This window comes from Scyliorhinus canicula, chromosome 19, assembly GCF_902713615.1.
Source record: "Scyliorhinus canicula chromosome 19, sScyCan1.1, whole genome shotgun sequence".
NCBI classification, from domain to species: Eukaryota; Metazoa; Chordata; class Chondrichthyes; order Carcharhiniformes; family Scyliorhinidae; genus Scyliorhinus; species Scyliorhinus canicula.
This window is the reverse complement of record NC_052164.1, coordinates 15,805,725-15,832,450: the sequence shown is the minus strand read 5'-3', so window position 1 is coordinate 15,832,450 and position 26,726 is coordinate 15,805,725. Positions and strand designations below refer to the sequence as shown.

General features: G+C 46.5%; 1 protein-coding gene across 7 annotated transcripts in view; it reads left to right on the top strand.

Moving 5' to 3' along the window:
- znf385c (zinc finger protein 385C) overlaps positions 1-26,726 on the top strand; it is a 468,492-nt gene that overhangs the window by 391,216 nt on the left and 50,550 nt on the right. For all 7 annotated transcript variants that reach the window (XM_038778606.1, XM_038778605.1, XM_038778607.1 and 4 more), the window contains one exon: positions 7,839-7,949. In XM_038778606.1, the coding sequence (XP_038634534.1) occupies positions 7,839-7,949 (111 nt within the window). The remainder of the gene's footprint in view (positions 1-7,838; positions 7,950-26,726) is intronic.

Below are 26,726 nucleotides of genomic sequence, written 5' to 3'. Positions count from 1 at the left end.
CCCCTTATCCCAGGGGGCAGTGCTACCCACAAATCGACTGGCAATGGGAGGACATATCTAGACACAGCTCTGTTGGTTCTCCTGGCCATATTAAAAAAAGGACTTTGCAAGTTGCACAGGCCAGCCGTGAGTGTCTTTAATGGTCCCTTTAAAGGATTATCAGTTAGGTTGCGCAGGGCCAGGGATAATGAAGTCTATTTCCAGATGAAAATTGCAATTGGAGTCCTATGACTGGGTCTGGTGGAAAACAATCGCTCTATTATTACTCATCGCACAGTTAACGACAATGTTAGGCGGCCGGGTTTAACCGATATCAACGGCATCATAGTAGCTTTGTGATTGCTGAGCCACTGGGGATTCTTTTTCAGAAGTTCCTATGAGGGACGAGATGACCCTACATTCTTTTTACTCTCTGCCTGTCCCGTTCTGTCCACTGGACGCTTTTAAAAATTAAAAATAAATTAGAGTAACCAATTTTTTTTTCCCCAATTTAGTGTGGCCAATTCACCTACCCTGCACATCTTTCCGGGTTGTGGAGGTGCGACCCCACGCGCACACGCGGAGAGCGACCCGGTGCCGGGACCACTGGACACTTACTTCCCCTGAAAAGCCTGTCTCCCCGCTACCTGAGGTCCTTCCTCCGTGCTCGCACTCAAGCACCAGGTTACCTATTTCATGGCTGGTTAGGATTATCAGGTTGGCCATCCCACCACCAGTTGCAGATCGCTCCGCGTTATTGTGACTCCTCTTGTGTAAGTGCAAAGGCCCATTTGCTGCTCAACTCTCCACCTCCAACACCATACCTCTGCCCTCCCCCCAGCACCCCCCCGTGAACCATGTTGGCATTCCTGACATCTTTGCACATCCGGCCTTTAGATGGGTCCAGCCCTTCAGATCTCATCTCCAATCTTAGCACTAGGCAGATGTATGTTCTGCTACCCTGATTCTCATACCACTGAGCTCCGCTAAGGACAGGCACCCTTCCCATGCCAAGTCTGTGCTCACTCTTTCCGAGCACAGAAGATCATTGAACCATTTACAACACTGTATCCGTGTGCAGCACGCCACATCATTCCCGCTGACCTCGCACTGTCACTCTGCACACGCCTTCTTGGTTTGATGGGGGTGGCTTCCTCTTGCATTCGGATGTACCAGCTGGCACTCATGAGAGCGCGCAGGCATTGGAAACCAATGGGAACTGACCGCCCACCTGCCCTGCTGTCCCGCCTGTGTGTCTCCTGGGTGCTGTTGCCATTCTGGAGAGCTCACGGTACCTCCGCCGATGTCGCTGCCCTCTGATTCACCCAGGTCCCCATTGGACCTGGCACCCACCATGCCTCCAGCCCCCGTCGGCCTCACAGCGCCTATGCCCAGGTCCATTTGATGCTGGCCAGCCCTTGATTAGCCAGTCAGTGTAACTTCACATCTTTTGGTCCATCTTGGCCAGAAGTGGAAAAAAAGCCGCTACAAATCCTGGCCGCTGTACATCACCTTTATTCAGGATATCCAATTCACCGAACAAGCACGTCTTTCAGGACTGTGGGAGGAAACCAGAGCTCCCGGAGGAAATCCACGCAGACATGGGGAGAGCGTGCAGACTTGGCACAGACAGTGACCCAAGCGGGAATCGAACCTGGGACACTGGTGCTGTGACGCAACAGTGCTAACCACTGTGCTACCGTGTCCGTACATGAGGGAAATTGAGCTCACTAAATGCACAGCCAATTAATATGAGGCAATAGTCCAAAGTCTGAAGCAAAGTGAATTAGATCCACCTCTGGAAGGGTCTTAGGCCGGTGTCATTTTGGGAATATGTACGTAACAATATAAGCACCATAGAAAGGTTATATTAAACCCAGAGGTGCTATAAAGTAAGCAGAATTATACTGGAATTTTAATGGCACAAGCCACTGTAACCATAAATACATTGTGAAAGTACAAAGTCAAGAATATATAATATTTAGCTTTGGCTAAATCAAATAATCAAACCGCTGCTTTCCTGGAGTTAGCTCCCTTGATCAGACATTAATGTCTTATTCCATTGCCAAAATAATGTCCTGTTCCTGTAAAGTGAGGATAAGTAAATGTTCTGTTTCTAAGGGCGCATGTGAATTTTTACCCAATATAATTTTAATCGCCTACTAACATTCCCTTAATTAAAAGAAGCATTGGTCCAGAACTTGTTGCCAAGTCTAATGGTGCTCATCATTATTTAATTTGTAAATCGCCCAGCAATGTCTGGTAATGACATCTAAAAATGCACGTTCCTCTACTACCAAGGAACCTCCAACCCAATGTTACCCCTGCTGACCGCAAGAGGTTGAGTAATAGGGGAACAGGCCTCAATGAGCAGCAACAACAATGGTAAAATTCTAGACACTGGCTCAGAAGCCGACCACCCTTAACTTCAGATGCGAGTTTGGATCAGTAGTCATGTGGCAGAAAGTGTCACCCTTGCCAGAAGGGGGCATTCAGCAAGTTACCCGGTCCAGACACCATTTGGCACTTTCTGACACAACAGGAAAGCACTCATTTCACTGGTACCCACAAGACCACAGGTCTTCGATTACCACACAATGTGGGATGAAGAACCAAGAACAATCCGAATGGCTTGCGAGAGACTGACCCATCCCAGGACCCACTTCCAGACCACTGGCCCCTCGTGGCAAACACAGCATCACGATCGGGAAGGGTGGCAAAGGTTCCACAGACGCAACCTCCAAGCAAGGGACTCTGGGGTGGGTAGGTAATGTAAATAGTTTGAAGTAAGTGCAATGTAACTATCTTGGACATAGCTAACCTGTTATTGAAAAGAGTAGATTGTATATTTGAGGGGAGGTGTAGTGAAATGGGTCAACATAATCGATGTGTTATGAGAGATGTTGACAATGATGTGTCATCAGCAGTAATGTGCCAAGGACTTGGTACAGCAGAGGTGCAGCAATCAGCTGATATGTCTGCTCAGTAACCCACCTTCAATATATTATACATTGTGTAAATACACCAATTTTGAGTAATTACTTGAATCAGACTATAGCCCCAGAATACACAACCTCGCTCAACCATCAAATATACACATGGCTCTCGATCCACAGCAATGTGGTTGACTCTTACCTGTCTTCCCACGTAGCCTAGCAGGCTACCCAGTTAGATCAAACTGCTACACATAAAGGCACTGTGGGCATACCTGCGCCCCGTGGACGGCAAAGGTTCTGAATGGCAGCTCCACATCACCTTCTCAGGGGCAATTAGGAATGGGTAATAAATGCTGGTCTCGCCAGCGACCCTCCCATCCCAAGAACAGATAAAGGGAAAAGGATATTTAGGCTAAAGGGGGCAAGGGAAGAGGTCTGACAGGGCAGGGCACAAGATGCCCCACTCCATGGCACTCGCAGCAATCAGTTCTATTCCGTTTGTCGGTTGTCTGAAGTGCTGAAGATCAGCTCACCACTTGTGCCACGTTTTGCATTAGCAACAATGGAAAGAGTAATTAGGTGATAAATGTATAATTAGGCATACCTGAATTTATGAGGCATTAAATGAATAAATGCTGTGGTTCAAGAGCAAGGTATGCCTGGTAGTCGGCAACCATTTATTGCAAAGTACATGTAGGCTTCCCTGAACACTTGTCACTTTTATATGACATGTTTCCAATTTATAACAAAGATAAATTATGAAGGAGCACCTAACTTGCAATGTGCTACATTTCCAAAGGAAAAAGAAATCCTGGCATGAGCAGCACGGTGGCGCAGTGGTTAGCACAGCTGCCTCACGGCGCTGAGGTCCCAGGTTCGAACCCGGTTCTGGGTCACTGTCCGTGTGGACTTTGCACATTCTCCCCGTTTCACCCCCACAGCCCAAAAGTGTGCAGGGTAGGTGAATTGGCCACGTTAAATTGCCCCTTAATTGGAAAAAATGAAGTGGGTACTCTAAATTAAAAAAAAAAGAAACCCTGGCATTGCCAAAGTCTAACCAATTGGCAACACAAGCCTCATTATTAAAATTAGTTTAACTTATTTTTTAGATACTGGACATCGTGTCGCTATCATTGGGCGGGATTCTCCGACCCCACGCAGGGTCGGAGAATTGGCGGGAAGCGGCGTGATTTCCGCTCCCGCAGGTCTCCTAATTCTCCCGCCGGTAAAAAACCGGCGTTGTGCAAATCCCGCCGGCAGCCTGTGAAAACAGCTGGCGCCGGCGGGATTTCTTTTTTTAACAACTAACCTTAAATCTCCGGCCCGGATGGGCCGAAGTCCCGCCGCTGGGAGACCTTCTCCCGCCGCCGAGGTGTACACCACCTCGGAAACGGCGGACTCAGCGGCGCGAGCGGGCCCCCGGGGTCCTGGGGGGGGCGGGGGGCGATCGGACCCGGGGGGGTGCCCCCACGGAGGCCTGGCCCGCGATCAGGGCCCCCCGCTCACTCCGCGGGGCAGTGCCGTGGGGGCACTCTTTCTCCTTCCGCGCCGCCACGGCCTCCGCCATGGCGGACGCGGAGGAGAACCCCGCATTGCGCATGCGCCGGCAGTGAGGTCAGCGGCCAGCTGCCGCTGACGTCACTGCCGGCGCATGCGCCGACCGCCGAAAGCCTTTCGGCCAGCCCCGCTTCCGACTGCGCCGGGTGTTTGCGCCAGTCTACCGGTGCAAACTGCTCCGGCGCGGGGCTGGCCCCCAAAGGTGGGGAGAATTCCCCACCTTTGGAGGAGGCGCGACCCCTGAGTGGTTGGCGCCACTCCCCTACGCCGGCACCCTCCGTCACGCCGGGTAGGGGAGAATCCCGCCCATTGTTTCCCATGCAAAGCATCAAACCTATTTAGCTTTGTATCCATTTCATTTATAAGACGTTATTTGACTTCTACCTCTTCCCTAGGTGTTTTTTTAAATATATATATATGCATATATTGTTAAGAGTTTCAATTTAGTTAGTTAAACTGATCAAGCAACAAAAAGCGCAGCTCTAAATTTTCTTGGTTCGGGGGAGGACATTGGTCAAGATTTGCTCCCTAAGGAGTGCTAGGAATATCAAACAGAGCCAATTTACTTGAGTGTAAGCAAAGAGAAAAAGGGTAATCTGGACTCGAAAGGCAAACTCTTTTCTCTCCCTCCAGATGCTGCCAGATTTTCCAGCATTTTCTCTTTGGTTTCAGATTCCAGCATCCGCAGTAATTTGTATTACTTAAAGAGTGTAATGTTCTTTGATTGGGCTGATGTGGAATCTCGATATTGCCACGTGAACAAAGAACATTAGACTTTGTTTCAAAAACAAAATTATTTATTACTAACACTACACTAACGAATGACGAAAATGTCAAAGATGAATACAGTTGGAAATAAATGTCTAACACTAACTTGCACTAAGATACTACAGAGCTACCTAATATGTGACTATCAACTCCTGACAAACACATGGTGCATCCAGGTCCCGTGCCTACATACTCGCCCCACCTGCTGGTCGGATGCTAGAACTACAACAGTAAAACATATAACTGAAATACACATGCAGATGATGATGACTTACTCATATTACATACAGATGATAGCCTACCTATCATCACAAGGGAGCAGCCATCATGTGCAGGGTAGAATTGAACAGTTAACTGCCATTTCTGTACAGACGGGTAATACATTAGGCCTTGCCATAGCTTTTGAGGATGTTGAGTAGGGTAGGGTATTTGGGCAGTGGGAGGAAATACCTGGTGCCCACTTGGTCTTCAACCAAGGAACTATGGTCTCAGTTCCCAGGATATCTGATCTGTGGATTCAGTTCTGTGGAGATCTGTCTTTGCCATGACTGCTTTACTAGGCAGCCTATTGTATTATTAACTAATGAAGTCCTCACAAAGGGATAGCTTTTGCACACAAAAAAAATCGACATCCTGTGTCGTTGGATCTTTCCAAAGCACCAATGATGACGTTTGTCACATTGGCCACATCTCATAGCAAAAAGTCCATTGACTTCAGGTGGAGATTTCCGGTCCCACGTGGGGCAGGACCAGAAAATCCCTCCCGTAATGCTGTTGTAATGTAGGACACTCCACGGCCAATTTACAGAGAGCAAACCCCACAATAGTCCGTTTGTGCGATGTTATTGAAGGATAGGTATTGGCCAGAACACCAGGGATAACTCCCCTGCTCTACTTCAAAATTGTGCAATTGCGGTATTCACCGGCAGTTTGCCGTTAGTTTTTGGCATCGGCAAGTTTCTCTCCGCCGAGATTGCACTTGTGTCATTTCCTGCTGGCGAGCCCAGCGCCATTTTCTCCAGCTGCCTCAATCTTCAACCCCCCCCCCCATTTTCAACACCCCCCCCACACCCATTATTGGGGAGGCCCCCAGGAACAACCCCCCCCCCCCCCCCCCCCCCACCGTGTTAGGCCCCCCTGGGCTCGAACACCGGCAGGGCCAACATGACACCTGGGCACCTTGGCACTGCTGGCAGCCTGGCATTTCCCATCTCATCCTGGAAGTGCCACACTCCCATCCCTGGCAGTACCTGGGTGGCACTGCCAGTGTGCCAGGCGTGCAGTTCCAAGGTGCCTGGGTGCCAAAGGGGGTGCTATGGTGCCACCCTGCCATGGTCCAACCACCCTGGGTTCCTAATCGCCTGGGAGACCCCCCATGGGCCACTACAACTGCTCCATGTTTGTGGAAACCAGCATTAAACGGAGCCCCGGTGAGGTCTCCCAGGCACGGCCATTAAATCCCCGGTGCCGAGAGAATCCCGGAGACACAGATTTAAAGGAGCCAAATATCCAGATTGCGACATCTCATGAGATTCTGTTAAATCTTGCAAGGCATTTTGAGCGTCGCAAAATTCTCACGGAATTCAATGGCCTCTACCTGACATGTGTCGAGCTATACCGTGCCCAATATTTTCGTACTGCTCTGGAGTACCAACTTTGATACACAAATTATGAGGTTAAACAGTGGTGTCAGGCCACAAGAGCCAAATAATGCTCAAGAACAGACTACAACAATAATACCTTCATCTCTCACATGTCCACATGCCGGCATTATTTAAATCAAGTGACCCCACTGACCCTAGCAAGGTCTGCATCAGAGCATACGTGTCCTGGGCAAGACTGCTTTCACCCAGTTAATCAACCCCTTTCTACCAATATTCTCCCAAACAATCAGCATGTTAAGTTACAGTGGGCTACAGTCAATGTCCCACCTGAGAATGAATGACTGAGCCCGTTGGACAATCCGACACTTCAGGATTTGAACAATTCACTGCTCACGTTCAACAAAATTAGAGACGACACCATTTGAGAAAAGAAGAGTCATTGTTAATGATGCCCAAATCAACAAAGCATACAGCACTGGATTTCAAATAGTGCTAAGCCAATGCAGCTTTAAATGGCGAGTGATAACCGAGGGTGGACGCAGGACCAGGCACTCTGTAAACTCAGAATTACCACTCCTGAAGGTGGTCAAGGAGCCAGCAATTAGCCCCTTTGCTGAGGGTGTTCACTGGGACCATAGTTGGAGGCACCTGAGCTTTCAGTCGCCTTCTGAGAAGGCGCTAGCAATAGATGGGCAGTCACACCATTGGAAGCAGAAATGCAGACAATCTGTGTGGTACGGACAGGCTGTAAAATAAGCAGCTGATCCAATTCATTCTGTATTCCACTGGGAGGACCAGGTTAAGATTATCCCATGGGGAATTAAAACTGGGACCTCAAAGACGAAACGCCCCAGCTACATGTTGCCTCTGCCAACGTAGCTGCCGGGGAACCTCTCTTGTCGTACCTTTTCTTTCTGTTTCACTTTTAAAGTGATAAAACAGTTTATTTTGTAACATTTAAGTTAATCACACTTGTCAATATTTTTAATTGCAGATGGATCCAGTTCAAAAGGCAGTAATAAATCACACATTTGGCGTTACATTACCACCAAAAAAGAAGCAAGTAATCTCCTGCAACGTCTGTCACCTGAGGTTCAACTCTGAGGTAAGCTGTTTCTTTCTGTCAGGACCATCTGAGTTATTACAGTACCCATGTTTGTGTTGTATTGCAGCCAAAAATAAAAAGAACACATTCACCAGCCAAATGTAACATGGAATTAGGGCCCATGAGTTTTATTCCAGGAGTATTCTATCTTCAAGCTCACCTCTACCCGGTGAAGTGGAGATTACTTTAGGCATAATCTTTATTAGTGGCACAAGTCGGCTTACATTAATACTGCAATGAAGTTACTGTGAAAATCCCCTAGTCGCCACACTCCGGAGCCTGTTCGGGTACACAGGGGGAGAATTCAGAATGTCCAATTCACCCAACAAGCTTTCGGGACTTGTGGGAGAAAACCGAAGCACCTGGGGGAAACCTACGCAGACACGGGGAGAATTCCGCACGGACAGTGACCCAAGCCCGGAATCGAACCTCGGACCCTAACGCTGTGAAGCAACAGTGCTAACCACTGTGAAACTATCATTAGACCACAGGGATAAAATTACTCTGGTTTGCCGAAGTGGTCATATGGTTCGAGTTTCCCCTCAAACTCATTTGCATAAGCACCAAGGTTAACATGTCCATGGAGCAGCACAGCCGGGCAACATTTTCAAATCGAACATTCTTTATTTCACGTTTTAAAAAATTGTTGCCAGATTTGTGACCTGATGCCGTTTAATTGTTCCAACTGGAAATAGGTTTATCACAAAAAGTAAGCATTTTTATTAGGAGTGCCTCATTCACCCCCATGAGTACCGTTACTTTAAGTAACTGAAAATGTCTTTGAAAAAGCTTTGCAGAACCACTTTCTAGTTTAATTGGTGTCAGTTCCTTAATAAGTTAAATAGTTTATTTAAGATTTTGAAACTTTTAAGAAGTGCCAGTTAGTACTCTGTGCACCTAAACAAAATGCTTAAGAGTCCCCTTGAAAGGAGGCAAATGGAGACAATTAATGGAAATGCCATGGAAACAACGGGTTCGGGAAGGGTAGGATTGGCGGCAGGAGCAAGAAATCACACAGGAGTCCAAAAACGCAGTTTACACTGGTGGGATTTCCCATTCCGATTGTCCCCACCACCCCTCCGCTAATGATGTAATGAACAGTTCCAAGGGGCAGAGCTGCGGTGTGTTCCGTAGGGGAGGGGCAGGGGTTGTTGCATGGGTGGTGTTCCGTGCAGGGAGAGGGGTGGGATATCTCGGCTATTCAGGGGAGTGGTATTCAGGGGTGGGGGAGGGGTTCAATGCCTTAATTTTTGTGGGCACCCTGATATTTTGGAACATAAGTTGCTGGTGGGGCTGTCTCATCCAGAGGCACCCGGAACCAAGGTGACGTTGTGAGACCCGCCCTTGGAATTTAGTTTCGACATCCCTGGCAATACAACGGATAAAGCCATCTTTGGGGCTGGCAGCTTCCTTGCAGATTTTACCTCTCGCTGCGCCGCTCGACCCAGAGTTAACAAGCGGCACTTAGCTAAATGGGAACAAAGTCCCATAGCGAGCATGTTTAGCCGCGTGTTTCCCGGTGCCCGCATTGCCAAGGAGCCAGGCTGGCTGTGCCAGGGTGCCCAGGTGCCACCAGCAGTTCCAAGGTTACTACCCTACCCAAAGGGCATGCCCCTGGGGGCCTCTGATCCCCTGGGTGACCCCCACGAGTGCCGTTCCATCTGGTCCCTCTTTGTGGAGACCTGTACTGAACAGCTCTCACCCAAGGTCTCTGAGGCAAAGGGGATAGATCCCGTGCCTGCCTTGGAAAACTGCATTTTACAGTCGGGCCAGCTGACTTACTCTAACATGCAGATTTGCCAAAAGGTGATCCCGCAGGATTCACATCGCGACATCTCTCGAGATTACATTGGATCTTGCAAGGCGTTGCGAGCTGGGTAGATATCGGGAGCAGCATCTCCCGGCTTCTATCTGCCACATCACATCACACCGCTTTTCAGTCGCAACATGGCCGTTCAATCGCGCCCATCGTTTCAAGTCCAAAATGACTTCTTCTGAAAAAGCGTCATGTTGGACTCCATGTTAACTCTATCTCTCATTCCACAGATGCTGCCAGACCTACAGAGTTCTGGCAGAAGCTCCACCTCAGTGAGTTTTATAATTCTAACTGTGCTACCAAATAGACCCCAGGCATGCCCTGAGGTAGCGTTAGTCAGCAAAGCCGCTTCATAGACTTCTTGTCAGACAATGTCAGATAAGGCAATCCCATGGACATGGAGGGTATTTTCCGATGGTAGTGCAAAATAATGTCAGCCAGTCTTAAACATTTAACAATTTCTGTTTGAGCACTGTGAGTTAAAAATTGAGGCTATTTATAATAACTCTGTCGAGAACAGAATTCATTCCTCGTGTGAGGAAACCTGGCTGCCTCCCAAGTGGAATAAATTATCTCCTGCGTAGTCTCTTTGCACAAAATGTCATGAATAACGCATTAAACTGAAATGTTCAGTTGACTCAGGTTCTTACCAGGGTTCATGTCTAGGGGATACGGCAAATTAGCAGAGGTCATGATGAAGGCATGTGGAGACACGCTGATGCCAAGGGCATGCTCATTCATATACTTCGGAAGCATTAGTAGCTAATTCCTTTCTAAATAAAGTACATAACCTATTCAACAGGAGTCAATTCCCATCTCTTCCACTCTGCCTATTCTCTGTGATGTTAATCAAATGTCAACCCCTGAGTGTGTTCAGCTGTTCATTATTAGAATGTAAGAGGTACACCCACACTTTTCCGACGTATGCTCGTTGCTCACCTCTCTTGATGGCTCACGTCTCTGGCTCCTCCATCCAAGTAAGCATACTGTTGTGTTATGTACTCTGGGATAACACAGGCTGGGATAACACAGGCTGCAACTCGATGCAGCTTTGACCAAAAGATACTCCAGACTTTGAAGTAAGTTTGATGTGATTTATTGAACCATTAGCACAGTTCTCTATGAATTTGACTCTCCTGCTAATCTTGCTATAGTAACTCAGGCTAACTAACCAGTCTGCTCTAAGCCGCGTGGTGGGTGTGATGCTTCTGATCTGCCCCTGTCCTACTCTTTAAGCGTCGCCTGTGGAAAGAGACAGAGCATGTGTGCCCTGTCCTTATATATGGGTTATGTCATGCCCACTTGTGGTAGTGTCACCTCTGGGTGTCTTGACTGCCCATTGGTCATCTCCTATTCTGTGTTCATTAGCTGTATGTCTGCATGTCATGACGTCTCTGGTGCTTCCTCTAGTGTTTACTTAGTCATAGTGTATTTACATTAATCCCTTGTGTATTTACAGTGATGCATATCACCACACGTACTGGTTGGATCTCTGCCAAGGCGAGCAACTGTAGGTGACTCTTCAACTGGGAGTGAGAGGGACTGCATGTGAGGGCGTCGGGTGACAGAGGGGGAGGGAGTATTGGAATCGACTAAAACTTCCATCTTATCTTGTCGAGTCATGACATCATCATCTCTCTGCTGGCTACCTCACTCACTCGCAGTCCTGCTCAAATCACTCAAACTCACCTTGGAGACGCCCAGGGCCACTCTTCCACAGGCTCTCCAAGAAACACAGGACCAAGAGGTGCCCCCACAAGGGACCAACAATCAAAGTCAGGGACAATCCATGAAAAAAAAAACAGGACAAAATCCTGGAACTTCCTCGCTAACAGCACTGTGGGTGTATCTACACCACATGGACTGCAGTGGTTCAAAAAGGCAACTCATTAGCACCTTCTCCAGAGCAATTAGGGGTGAGCAATATATAGCAGAGATCCCATGAAATAAGTTTTAAAATTACTTATGCAGAGTGGTGCAGGCTGACCCCTCCAACCCCCCACCCCCACCCCCACCCCCCAAGCTTCCCTCCCCCACCCCCCCATGAGACTGGGAGGATTTTTGCCCACCACAAACAGGCACTCCAAAAATTCAATCCATGGAGTATATTCCATGAGCTTTTTTTTTATAAATTTAGATTACCCAATTATTTTTTCCAATTAAGGGGCAATTTAGCGTGGCCGATCCACCTACTCTGCACATTTTTGAGTTGTGGGGGCGAAACCCACGCAGACACGGGGAGAATGTGCAAACTCCACACAGACAGTGACCCAGAGCCGGGATCGAACCTGGGACCTCAGCGCCGTGAGGCGGTTGTGCTAACCACTTGGCCACCGTGCTGCCCTTATTCCAAGAGCTTTGATACCTACTTGTGCCAGTTGAAAATGAAATGAAATGAAAATCGCTTATTGTCACGAGTAGGCTTCAATGAAGTTACTGTGAAAAGCCCCTAGTCGCCACATTCCGCCGCCTGTTCAGGGATGCTGTTACGGGAATCGAACCGCGCTGCTATCCTGCTTGGTCTGCTTTCAAAGCCAGTGATTTAGTCCTGTGCTAAACAGCCCCTGTTAACGCATAACTGTGGAATGCAATGAATATGGCTGCTGAAATCTCAAGTCTTAAAGAAGAGGCAGGGCAGTAGTTTATTTCAACTATGTACAAAATGCGATTGGAGCTTTTTTCCTCTGTTAATACTGAAGTCTTGATGAATCCTACCAAGACGATTCAGATTCCAGGTGAGGGTGCTTCTGAAAAGCAGTTGGCTCCATTTAACCATTTCGAGTAGAAATTCATTTGGACATTGTTAATAAAACTGAGGGCTTTTAAAAATTAATTAGAGTACCCAATTGTTGTTTTCCAATTAAGGGGCAATTTAGCATGGCCAATCCACCTAGCCTGCACATCTTTGGGTTGTGGGGGTGAAACCCACGCAGACATGGGGAGAATGTGCAAACTCCACACAGAAGGTGGCCCGAGGCTGGGTCCTCAGTGCTGTAGGCAGCAGTGCTAACCACTGTCATAATATCCAGTCATGTATATAATGAGATGCAGACAGGCAGTGACTGACACACAGGGTAACCAATGAACACACAAGACACAGAACAACCAATCACCAGACAGGACACTACCACTATAAAACACACAAATCATCAAGACTCTCCCTCTTCTCACAGGACACAGCTACGGAGATAGTTAGAGAGCACAAGGCAATACGCACCGTCTCCATGTGACATAGAGCTAGTCTGGTCAAGCCAGTAGGAGGTTATCAGTTGAGATTAATAGAGTGTCAACCCACAGCAGATTATGTACAGCAATCAGCAGGTTCAATAAAACCGTGTTGAACCATCTCCTGTGTCGGAAGCCTGTTTCTAGTCTTACTGCATCCAGTTGCAGTCAATGTTAAACCAACTCATTTAACACATCAACCACTATGCCACCATGCTGCCATAATAAAGCTGAATTATCGAATTCTTTAAAGTAGGGTAACGGAGAATTTCACCCAACCCAGATAACCAGTTCATGCGCAAATGGGACAGCTGAATTTCTACTTCCTCCTTCCCTTTGTTCATTCATTTTATCCTTGATCCTTTTGTATTTTCCTGCCCTGTTCTGTTTTTAGGAATGCTGTACTATTCCCCCTGAAATGTCCCGCTGCCTTAAATAATTTGTGGGCGGGACGCTATGGAGTTGGTACCCATGATTTTACCAGTGCCACACAGTTTTAGCCTGACAGAATGCAAGGAACCGCCACTGAGGTTAATCTGCCCCTCTGACTCCATTCCCTTACATGCTGTGGAGTTCCCACGCAAAACCTCCCTGACTCCCTCAACGAAATCACGAGCTAGTGCTTCAGGAACCAAGTGCAGAATCTGACATGTTCCTGCTCTCTAATCTGGTTTGTCAGCGCGCCAGATTGAAATATTGGCCAATTATGTTTCAAAACTTGACTTCACCATTTGTTCTCGGTGCCCCTCCGATAAGTGCGTTCGCTGGAATATCATGCAGAAAGACAGACTGTTCTACAGCAATAAAATCGAACGTTTTACTGCGGGAAACACCAGCGTGCCCATGATGTGTGACATGAAGGGAGGCATCTTCATAAATTGCCTCCTGATAATTCACATTTTATTGCTTATAAACATTATGCTGTTTTGCGTGGCAAGGTAACCAGTATTCAAAGCATGGAAAATAATGTAATAAATTTAAAGGCACAACTGCAGCACTGGTCACATAATGATGTTATTAATGCTTCATTCTTTGCTTTTCCCAAGCCTACATAAAATAATTGGCAATTACTTTCCATGAAAGGCAGTGGGGCAAACCTCCAGTTCCTAATTTCCTCACTCTGAGGGTGGTGAGGTGGTGAATTCTGTACCACATAAGACTGTGGAAGCGAAGGGCGTGACTCAAGTCAAAAGCCGCTGAACGGTGCATTTAGTGGGGTGTTTCTCGGCAGCTGCAGCAGCGAGACAGACCCCGCTTTTCAACAGCACTTTGTCGTGTTACTGGCCCCAGGGAGATTCTTTCTGCCAAGGCCACACTTCAAGGGATTCTCGAAACACCTTTCTTCCTCTGCTCCTTGCACTGAAATAGCCCCGACCAAAATTGAAAATGATATACTTTGGAATTGTGCTAATTTTTTTTTTTACAATCTTTATTGTCACAAGTAAGCTTACTTTAACACTGCAATGAAGTTACTGTGAAAAGCCCCTAGTCGCCACATTCTGGCACCTATTTGGGTACACTGAGGGAAAATTCAGAATATCCAAATTACCTAACAGCCCATCTTTCGGGGCTTGTGGGAGGAAACCGGAGCACCCAGAGGATATCTACACAGACACGGGGAGAACGCGCAGACTCCACACAGACAGTGACTCAAGCCGGGAATCGAACCTGGGATCCTGCTGTGAAGCAACATTGCTACCCATTGTGCTACCGTGCTGCCCCTTAATTATGCCATCCAACCTCTTCTCCCCTTCCCCTCAGTCCACCCCCCCAACCCCAAGCACACTGTATCTATTGACAAGGTTGTAAGAATGTATCATATATTTCAGGAAACATGTGCATTGTGACGACAAGATGCTTACAAATGTTGACTTCTGGGCACGGCTCTGCTGGGAATGATGTGTGTTTTGGTGTTGAGGCAGTTAGTTTGCCTTTGTTTCCCAGGCAGTTAACTTTAGGGAGGGGGCGGAGAGAGAAGTCATACTGACTCTCGCTTCCTTGCTTTTTCAGTTCTCGTGTAAAAATGCATGAAGTTGTGAAGACCACCCCAGAGACAACGATGAAAATCCTACCATCCAATGTAATTAAAATTCAGCTTATATTCACCAAGGACAAAGGGGAATTGTGTGTGGAGCTTCCAAACCCACGGCCACTATCGCCTAGAAGGACAAGGGCAGCAGATACCTGGGAACACCATCATCTGGAGGTTTCCCTCCAAGTCACTCACCATCCTGATTTGGAAATGTATCATCGTTCCTTCACTGTCGCTGGGTCAAAATCCTGAAACTCCCTCCCTAACAGCACCATGGGTGTACCAACACCATAGGGACTGCAGAGGTTCAAGACGGCAGCTCGCCACCACTTTCTCAAGGGCAATTAGGGATGGGCAATAAATGCTAGCCCCCCCCCCCCCCCCCCCCCCCCCCCAGGCCTTCCCTACCCTTCCCATCCTGGGATCCCTTACACTTACCTTGTCATCTGGTTCCAGCACTTAGTCTCAGGTATGATGGTGTGGTTCTGCTTCTTTCCACTGCAGTGCTGATTCTGCCGGCACTGGAGGGCTGCTAGCCAATCAGATTGGCCGGCAGCCATCTTAAAGCAGGAATTCCTCCCAAGTGAGCGGTTCATTGGAGCGTGAACTGGCCATGGGGCAGTTGGAGTCGGTGGGGTCCCCACTCACTCTTCAGGTGGTGGGAGATGAGGCCCCATCAAACAAAATATTCAGGCTCATGATTTTGCTCCAAGGGGAAATGTTTTTGACCACTTCCCAGATTCATCCCTGATATTGGATACTTACATTCTTTGATACCATTCTTACAGTTGAAGCGATAACGAGAAGTACGCAGAGACGCAACCTAACATGAAGTTTGCAGCTTCCTATCAACGTGGCTAAGTCCATTTGTCGGTATTTCTGCCTTCGCCTATACAAATGTAGCCTGGTAGTCTTGAAGCTTTCTGTTAATGTGTCCTTGAACTGCTCAGAGGAAGCAGGGAGAGCGAATGAAGCAGAGAGAGAGAGAGAGAGGCGTACTGAACCCTTGTCTTTGGACATTATTTCGCTCAATGTCTTTCGGGAACAGTGAAGCAGTGAAAATTACTTTTATGACTCAATCCATTTTTGTCTTATTGAAGTTCCATGGTTAAACTTGCTGTATAATTTGCATTTTAATGGTGCAAATTAAATTTTGTGGAATTCTAATAAAATTTGATGAAGTAGAGCGATAAAGGAATGAACGGGTGATGGGATAAAGAATGTCAGGAATCTGTTTCACTGAACTGAAGTATATTTAGTGACAATAACTAAAGTGAAAATCGTTAATTATTTCTATCTTTCACTGGGAAGAAAATTGTTCTCGTTCTTGACATTTGCAAGATGTAGAATTACATCATTTCTTTTTTTGTATTTCTGGGCCTACCATTTGCACAGTCAGTTATTTGACATCAGTTTTTTCTAAAATAAAGCATGTCCCCAATGTATAAAACTCCATGTAAGCATAGTGGAGTGAGATAAATATAAAAACAAGGATGGAATTCTCTGGTTGTTGCGATTCACTTTTTCCACTGGTAGCTCAGCCACACCCATGGGGTTCCCGGTGGCGTTGCTGGGTGGCTACAATGGGAAATCCCATTGACAAGCGGCGGGAAGATAGAATTTGCCTCCAGCGTACTAGGTGCCATCGAGAAATACGCGGCTGGGGGACCGGAGAATCCCGCTCACGGTAACAGAGACAAGCTGACGGTGAATTTAAATAGGAAATTAGATTAGGAAGTAGCAAGGCATATGAAAATATTGGGCAAGGATTCCTATTAATAGATTCAGAGAAAACTCGTAAGAAAGGTAATAGTATGGACATTGAAAGATCCCAAAGCTAACATTATATCAACCAACTAAGCAGTGGAAAATATTCTAAATGGCCTCTTCGCTACGTTCATCAAAGAAACTCTGAGTAATCCCTTTATGGTGAGGGAATGGAGGAAGTACTGTACTAAAGAAATATCAATTTCAAATAAGGTGCTCACTGATAAATTGAGGATGTTGCAGATGCTGATTCAGCAAGTCCTGATGGACTTCATTCAAGGCTTCTTTAAAGAGTGGCTGGTGAAATTGGTCACATGCTTTAGAGACTTATTAGAAAGAGGAATCATGCCTGAGGTTTGGGACAGCATAGCAATCTAAAAAAAAAAAGGGGGTCCGGAAGTTACAAGTGAGGGAGCCTAATGTCGGTCGTGGGTTTAGTATTGGAAGACATTTTGAAGAAAGAAGAGAACAAACCAGTAAGAACCTCTCTGTTTTCACGTTTGGAAAAAGATAATGAAACATTAGTTTGCAGGCTTTTAAGTGAGGCATAGGGCAGCATGGTGGCCTAGTGGTTAGCACAGCTGCCTCGCGGCGCTGAGGTCCCAGGTTCAATCCCGGCTCTGGGTCACTGTCCGTGTGGAGTTTGCACATTCTCCCCGTGTCTGCGTGGGTTTCGCCCCCACAACACAACGATGTGCAGAGTAGGTGGATTGGCCACACTAAATTGCCCCTTAATTGGAAAAAATAATTGGGTAATCTAAATTTATTTTTAAAAAGTGAGGCATTGCAGAACACTAAAACTCACTGAGTAGGCCTTGTAGCCAGGAAGGTCATAGACGTTTCTTAAAGTCGATGCCTCAGGATGTTCTGTTTCTCCTGGAAGTTCTTAGCGAGAATTATGAACTGCTGAATAAAGACCTGCCATTCACATACACCAGGAGAACGCACCGTCAAAGCCACCCTGCCTTGAATCTCCTGGTCTTTTCTCATAAATCTATTGGAGTTAATCATGGTCGATTTCTTGAAATTAGAGAAAATTAAATATACACTCAGGGGGCCAGAAAAATAGTTCTTTGCGAGATACCCTTATACTACATTCTCCACCGCGAGTCTTTACCAAACATATTTACATTACAATCATTACATTACACCTCCCCCCCCCTTCAAATATCTGACATTATAAAATTCAGACAGTTTAGAAACTTGACAATTCTTCCAGATTTTGTTCTGATTACATTTGGAGGAGTGGTCGGCTCTGATTTGAGCAACCTAAGATGATTCAGAGTTGTAGTTGCAGGCTGTGTTGATCTTCTTCTCCTTATACATTCTTTCTGCATCAGGAGTTGAACTTCTCATTGTCAGTGACCCACCTGCTCAGCTCGGGGACTACCGGCTTGTCCCATTCTTTCAGGAGTGACCGTTCACTCTATTCATTTGTGGTACGAAGCCAGTTTTTCTTTTTCCATGTTGGCGACATGATCTTTGTGGGGGTTGAAGGTGTCTCGGCCCTGTCGCTTGGATGCTCCTCATCAGTGGCCTCACCTTGCAGTTTGACTTTTATCGCAGCGCTGTGTTTTTCTGCATCTCTCCGTGCCTCACTGAGGTGTGCTCTGACAGGTTGATGGTCGGAAGTTCCTTGTTCCAGGATTTATTTTCAGCTTTGCTCGTTGGCTGCAAGTTGCATTTTCTGTACTATGCTGTTCGCAGGTAGTCTGGCGCCAACTATTGGAGCTGGGGTCAGGGCTTATTCTGTTGTTTCTGGTCACTTTCCTGTGCACCTTCCATCAAGGTGCATTGGCAATTATCTGAAAGTTTGGCTGGTCTGACCAAAGAGGAACTTCTGCCGCCAACAACAAAATTGGACAAAGCGATTCCATAAAGAGTGAAGATAATTCAGAGCTGAAGTCACAGTCAAGAGTCTATTTATAGGTGGACCCCTCAGGAATTTGCAGTTCCATTAGTTGACCAGAGAAAATTGTCTTGTCTTCTTCCATTTTAAGTTGGTTAAGGACAAGACCTCCATCTCTGCTCAGGAGACAAGTAGCTGGTCTCGGGTGATGCAATTGATTTCATATATCTGCTTGTTGGCATACTTTAGTGGTCTAGGATCATGCCTGTAACTAGAAGTCAGATTCCGCCAGCCCATAGACTCGTGTACCTCTTATTCGTAGCCGGTGGTCTTGCAGCCACAGTTCCTTATCCATGAGGACTGTGACATATCCAGTTTGAACCCCTGTTTTCTGAGAAGTCTACATTCCGAAAAAGATATTCCAGGATTCTTGGCCTCCCCCAAGAAGGACTACCAGATGCGGTACCTCAATCTCATAAATTGTCCAAGGCAGTCATTTTCAAACCCAGGGTTACGACCCGGGAGTGGGTCATGGGTGGGTGTTGGGTGGGGTGTGGTGCCATGCGTCATGGCATTCCCAATCACGGGAAGTGACCGGCTTTTATAAATGACATCAGCAAGCTGACCCCAAAGCAGATTTTCTTTTTAATCGATGCAGTCTTCCTGCCTGCAGCGGCCGCAGAGAGCCGGTCACGCCGCGTACACTGACCTCACGTGGCCTAGGCAGAAGAGAGATTCCTCCATTTTGTCAGCAGCAAGCAAGCAGCAGGACTGGACAATTTTAAATGGATTGTTTCGTAATAAGGAAGAAAGGGCCAGAGACACAAACAGACCAGGATCTCACAACAAAATCTGCTGGATTTGGGAGAACTGTCCATTAAGAAGAAGCAGAAATCAGGAACAAAGCAGTATAAAGATGGTTTTTTAGGGTATGGCTTTATTAATTGTGCCAAGGCAAACCAGGATGCGAAGCCATTGGGCGGGATTCTCCCGCCATGCCCACACGGCGACCCGAGAATCCCTCCCGAGGGTAATGGACTTTCCCAATGTCTGCGTCTCGCCCATGGTGATCTTGCGGTAGGCGGAGCAGAAGAATCCAGCCCCATGTGTGTTATACGCAGGGAGGTACTGGCAAATGAAAGTTTAAAACTATCAAAACTTCAAAGGCATTTGAACATTAAGCATGGCGAGTTCGAGGACAGTGCGAAATTAAATCATCAGCTGAAGTCTTTATTTGAAATGTAAAATTGAATAACAAAGCAAGTGAGATCGTGAGGACCAGGCAGGCTCACCTATCGCATTAAAGGTAAGCAAAAATGGTGGGTCACAAAAGTCGGCCGGCGTGGGTCATGAAGGTTGGCCACCGTGGGTCATGAAGTTCAGCCGGTGTGGGTCCTAAAGGATGGCGTGTGAGTTGGTAAAAATGGGTCCCAGGTAAAAATGTTTGAAAAACGCTGGTCTTGGGATCCTCCGCCCATGAGGGTATCTTAGCTTTGCGGAGATTTCCGAATTGACCCATAACGTTGCATTTCAAACACTGCACTGGAATTGCTGGATATTGCTCTCACCTGCAAGGTTCTTTGGTTCCCTGGCATTGACATGTTTGCCCATCCTCATGTGGTCATCTTAGATACTGCTTTCCTTGGCCTGAAGTCTCTCTGTCCCTTTGTTGCTTTAATACCTGGGCAGTTGAGGTTGTTCTGCACCATGGCTTGCTTTTATTACATAAAAGCGATCAGTGCTGTGAATGAATTTCTGACAGTCTGACTATGTGGATGGCCTTTTCTAGACTCAGCTCTTTCTTGGTCTGTAGTGTTCCTGAAACGGCATCATCAGTGGCCCCCACAACAATTTTGTCCCAAGGGCTTTGACTTACGCTTACCATAGTCACAGCCTTCAACCACACTGCACAATTAATTTGTAAGAGAGTCAGCCAGCTATTGGACACGTTTGTTGAATATACACTCTCTAAGGTTTGTTGCTTCTTAGACCAAAATATGTAGCGAATGATTTTGGAACTTCAGCAAATATATCTGTTTATTCCTCACCTCACAATAATATCATTGACTATGAGACCTACTGAATACAGTAGAGTATTACACTTGTTCAGGTTCTGTCATTTTATCTAACCCTGAAGTTATCATGTATCTTAAAAAAACATTTTCATCAAAGTTCTCAATTTTGTCATCGGTCATGTAGTTAGTACTGTTGCTTCACAGCATAGGGCCACAGGTCCAATTACTTGGGTGACTATCTGAGTGGAGTTTGCACATTCTCCCTGTGTCTGTGTGGGTTTCCTTCGGGTGCTCCAGTTTCCTCCCAAGGTCCCAAGATGTGCAGGTTAGGTGGATTGGCCGTGCTAAATTGCCCCTTAGTGTCCAAAGCTTAGGTAGGGTTACGGGGTTATGGGGATAAGGCAGGGGCTTGGGAGTAGGTAGGGTGCTCTTTCGGAGGGTTGGTGCAGACTCGATAGACCAAATGGCCTTCTTCTTCACTATAGGGATTCTATTCTATGAAAAGTCTGGAAAACATGAGTTCATATCAATTCTCCTCACAGACACTGCAAGACTTCATTGACTTCTCAATGTTTAATTTGTTTACGCATCTTTTGTTGGTGTCTCTCATCTGCTATCAATCTGGTTGCATATTCATCAATCAAACATCCACCTCCTGGGTTCACAGCATAGTTGACCACTCCACATGCAAGGCTCGTCGTTCAAATTTCATTGAATGCAGTAAGAAAAAGGACTTTGAGGAACAAAAGGAGCCTTTAGTTTTAGTCTAACTTAAAAGGGAAAGCAAAGGTGCAGCCAAATACCAACTGTGGATGGGCAGTATGAAAAACCTGGGGTAGGGTTTTTCCTCCCTCCCTCCTTCCCTGGCTGCGTGTTTTGCAGCGATGGAGGTGGCCTGCCATTGGCCGGCAGCGGAACCTTCCAATCCCACTTCTGTCAACATGTTTTCCTGTCAGTCACACCCTCCGCCAGCGGGTAACCCGCAGGGCAGCGGTGGGTCACCATTAGGAGACGGAAAGATCCCACTGGTGGGAATGGCCGGGAAACATGCCTACACTTATCATTAAAATCAAAGCACAATCACACTTAGTTTTAAATCAAGATCCGCTAGGTAACTTTAAATATTCAATGGGGCCTAATTTGACTCCTCTGCCACTCCTGGAGGAGGGAAGGGTTGCATTCCTCCCTGAAAAAGTAGTTTTTGTGCTTTTACAAGCTGATGCCAACACCAGAAAAATGGCAGTACGGGGCGAAAACAGTTTGCATCACTTCTGACGTGCACATCCTGCAAAATATGCAGTCTCCCTGCTTGCAGTTTTCCGACTGTGATAGGCAGCAGGCCAGCACACTCTCCTGGAACACACTGAGGAGCAGTGCAAGAGAACAATTAGCCCTGTACCGCAGGAGACTAGAGGATGCACCGAAGTGTGAGGCCACCTCACATGGGTTTGAGTTCACACCAAGTGCAGGGCAACCCCCGGCAAAGTAACATTGACGAGGATTCTCATTGCAGTGGAGCAGTAGGTAACAAAGTGAGGACCGGCAGCTATAGTAGGACCTGCAATCACCTCACTCAGAATAGCAGCAGTTCCTGAACATCTACGTCCATCTTTTCGCCGCTTCTTATTTCATTTTTTGATTAACATTTTTTCGTAGGATGTAGATATTTAATTTCTTCTGCTTACAAAGTTCCTTTCGTTTTACAGGTAATCTGTTCCTCGGTTTATTCAGCTTTGTGCCTCGTTTGCTTCAACTTCTTCATTTTCTATTACCCAATCCCATATTGCAACAGTGCACTACATTGGCTGTAAAACATTTTGGAACGTTGGTTAGTTGCGATGTCGCTGCATAAATTCATAGAATTTACAGTGCAGAAGGAGACCACTCGGCCCATCGAGTCTGCACCGGCCCTTGGAAAGAGCACCCCACTTAAGCCCACACCGCCACCTTATCCCCATAACCCAGTAACCCCACCTAACCTTTTTTTTTGGACACTAAAGGCAATTTATCATGGCCAATGCACCTAACCTGCACATCTTTGGACTGTGGGAGGAAACAGAGCACCCGGAGAATGTGCAGACACCACACAGACAGTGACCCAAGCCGGGAATCGAACCTGGGACCCTAGAGCTGTGAAACAACCGTGCTAACCACGGTTCTACCGTTCTGCAAGCCTTGTTTCTTTTTTATTGGCTTTTGAGGAGCTTTCCCCCCAACAGTGACCACTTAACGACATATGCCTGACTTTTTAACCTTTCAAATAATCCTCTTAACCTGTCCTTTCAAATCCTATCATCTGGAATGCATTTGGTTTTGGCAGTGTTTTAGTCCATCACCCCAGTAAGTCAGTTTTGCAGGGACTGCAACAGGAAATGGGTCATCTTCAGGATGGTAAATACCCTGGTTGGGGTCCTCCGTTGCGAGACCGCCCCGCTATCGCTCCTAGCAGGGACGGAGAATTTGACACTCAGCCAGATCTCCCAATCACTTCAGTGTGCTGGCGAATGTGGCTGGCAAATCACACTACCGTGAATGAATGGAGAATCCCACCCTCTATCTCACATGAATGAAATTCCAATAGGCAACACTGCATTCAGCAGGGGTGAGTATTATGGCTGGACAGTGGACGCAGACATTTCAGGGTTGCGAAGGTTTGAGATTTTTGTAGACAGGTGAGGCTGTTTAGCACACTGGGCTAAATCGCTGGCTTTGAAAGCAAACCAAGCAGGCCAGCAGCACGGTTCGATTCCCTGTAACAGCCTCCCCGAACAGGCGCCGGAATGTGGCGACTAGGGGCTTTTCACAGTAACTTCATTGAAGTCTACTTGTGACAATAAGCGATTTTTGTTTCATTTTTCATTTCAAGAGAAGGAACCTAAAGAGCAAATTTTAATTCATGGATCATTAAAACCAAGTGCAAAAAAAGGCAAATTCTACACCTGCATTCTTAGGACATTGAGGTGTCTACTGATTTATTTGTAGGGTAAGTTTCAAAGATATCACAGAAAAATAGTGGAGGAATCAATCGTATATTAAAAAACTTAACTTGGATTTATATGGACAGCACGGCAGCACAAGTGACTAGCACTGTGGCTGCACAGCGCTAAGGTCCCAGATTCGATTCCCCGCTGGGTCACTGTCTGTGCGGAGTCTGCACCTTCTCCCCATATCTGCATGGGTTTCCGTCGGGTGCTCCGGTTTCCTCCCATAGTCCAAAGACGTGCAGGTTAGGTGGATTGGCCGTGATAAATTGCCCTTTGTGTCCAAAAGGTTAGGAGGGGTCATTGGGTTACGGGGATGGGATGGAAGTGAGAGCTGAAGTGGGTCGGTGCAGACTCGATGGGTGAAATGGCCTCCTACTGCACTGTATGTATGTTCTATATCGCGCCTTTAACATAGTAAACCATCGCAAAGTATCTTACAGGAGAATTATCGAACAAAATTTGACACCAATTGGGCAGCACGGTAGCACAATGGTTAGCACAGTTTCTTCACAGCTCCAGGGTCCCAGGTTCGATTCCCGGCTTGGGGGTCACAGTCTGTGTGGACTCTGTACGTTCTCCCCGTGTCTGCGTGGGTTTCCTCCGGGTGCTCCGGTTTCCTCCCACAGTCCAAAGATGTGCAGGTTAGGTGGATTGTCCATAATAAATTGCTCTTAGTTCCAAAAAAGGCTAGGTGGGGTTACTGAACAAAGAACAAAGAAAGAACAAAGAAAAGTACAGCACAGGAACAGGCCTTTGGCCCTCCAAGCCCGTGCCAACCATGCTGCCCATCTAAACTAAAATCTTCCACATTTCCTGGGTCCATATCCCTCTATTCCCATCCTATTCATGTATTTGTCAAGATGCCCCTTAAATCTCACTATCGTCCCTGCTTCCACCACCTTCTCCGGCAGCGAGTTCCAGGCACCCACTACCCTCTGTGTAAAAAACTTGCCTCATACATCTTCTCTAAACTTGCCCCTCGCACCTTAAACCCCCTCGTAATTGACCCCTCTCCCTGGGGAAAAGCCTCTGACTATCCACTCTGTCTATGCCCCTCATAGTTTTGTAGACCTACTGGGTTATGGGAATGGGGTGGAGACGTGAGCTTAAGTAAGGTGCTCTTGCCACGAGCCGCTGCAGACTTGATGGGCCAACTGGCTTCCTTCTGCATTGTGAATTCAATGATTCAAGCCACATAAAGGTGTTTTAGGACAGGTGACCAAAAAGCTTGGTCAAAGTGGTTGTCGTGTTGCTATAATGATATAAAGGCACCAATACTCAGAAGGGATTGAATAAACACGTTGCGGGTTCATTTATTGAGATAAGGCACGTGGAAACATTCATACTGTTATGTGAGAGTACTTTTAAGAAATGGGTGTTTAAGAAATGGGTGTTTATAAAAATATCTGTAGTGGATGTACCTTTAAGAAATGGGTGTTTATCAGTGATGTCAGAGAGTGGGTGGAGCTGGGCTGTCTGTCTGCTTTACTTTCGTTTTAGGCTGTTTGCTACAGGGTGTGTTTTAGTTTCGTTTTGGAGAGCTGGATAGCTGCAGGCAAAACATGGAGCTGTATAAGGTTCTCTCTCTGCGAACTAAATACAGTCTCCAGCTCAATTGGGTGATCTCAAAGTGCTGACTGCTCTCAGTAGTGAATGTAAACCTGATTTCTGTGTTAAAAGGGTCTTTTGTCTTATGGATGTTAATAAGGAAAGATTAAGGTTTACTTATAGAATATTGTATCTGTGGGGAGGATTGGTGTTGATAGTTGTTAAGCTGTTTACTGTGGGTTTATAAAGTGTTAACTGGTTTCATAAATAAACATTGTTTTAATTTAAAAGTGCTGTGGATCTCTGTTGCATCACACCTGCAAGCCCGTGTACTCCCCATAACCACAATCTATTAAAAGTTGTGGGTCAGGTGAACGTCATGATACACTTTGGGGTTCTCTAAACCCTGGTCCATAACAGTACAGCGGCATCAGGCTTGAAGACAACAGCAGCCGAACTGTGTGTGATGTGCTCTGCTCAAAAGTGAAACTAAAACTGGATTGCATGATACACTTCCCTTCAAATGATGTCATGCTGCAATCCTTGAAGGCTTATTGCTTTAGGTCTTAAGGAGCATCCTAAAGAAGGAGAGCGAGTGAGAGAGATTTAGGGAGTGAATTTCAAAGTTTAGGGCCCTGAAAACTGAAGGTACGGGCCAAAAATAGTGGAGTGATGTAACTCCGAAATGCACAAGAGGCTAGAATTGAAATCTCTGAGGGTTGTAGGCTGGAGGACGTTTCGGAAATAGCGTGATGTGAGGCCGTAGAGAAAGTTGAAAACAAAGATGAAAATTTTAAAAGCAAGGCATTGCCAAACTGGGAGTCAATGTAGCCAATTATTTTTCTTTTTCCAATTAAGGGGCAATTTAGTATGGCCAATCCACCTAACCAGCACATCTTTGGGTTGTGGGGGTGAAATCCACACAGACATGGGGAGAATGTGCAAACTCCACACAGACAGTGACCCAGAGCCGAGATTCGAACCCGGGTCTTCAGTGCCGCAGTCCCAGTGCTAACCACTGTGCCACATGCCGCCAACTGGGAGTCAATGTAGGTCATTGCGTTCATATATCTTGTCATGACGATTATTCTGTTCCATAACCTGGTTTTTACAATCTTACAACATTTGGGAAAATGCTAGCTGACCGCAAAATGTCGATTTCAGCAATGAAATCAAATTTAGCCTCAAATCAAATCAAGATTATTCTCAAATGCTCCGACTAATAGTGCAGTTTACTTCAGTTTAATCATTGCAAATCATAATCAGACTTTTGAATCCAAATACCATTGGGACCTTTTTTAATTAATGATGCTCGTTATCTATTAAGCTTTATCACTCCCCATGGAAGGATTCTTCTGTAGTCTGCAAGATTTGACAACTTAGGACGAGTTTCAATAATATCATAGGAACACATTACAGGATGCAAATTACCAGATTAATAACATTTAATGCACTTTCAAACCTTGTGTGTCTGTGTGATGACTACTCAGTGTCCTATCCTGACTTTGTGGAATTACCCAGCACCTCTGGGAAATCCAAGG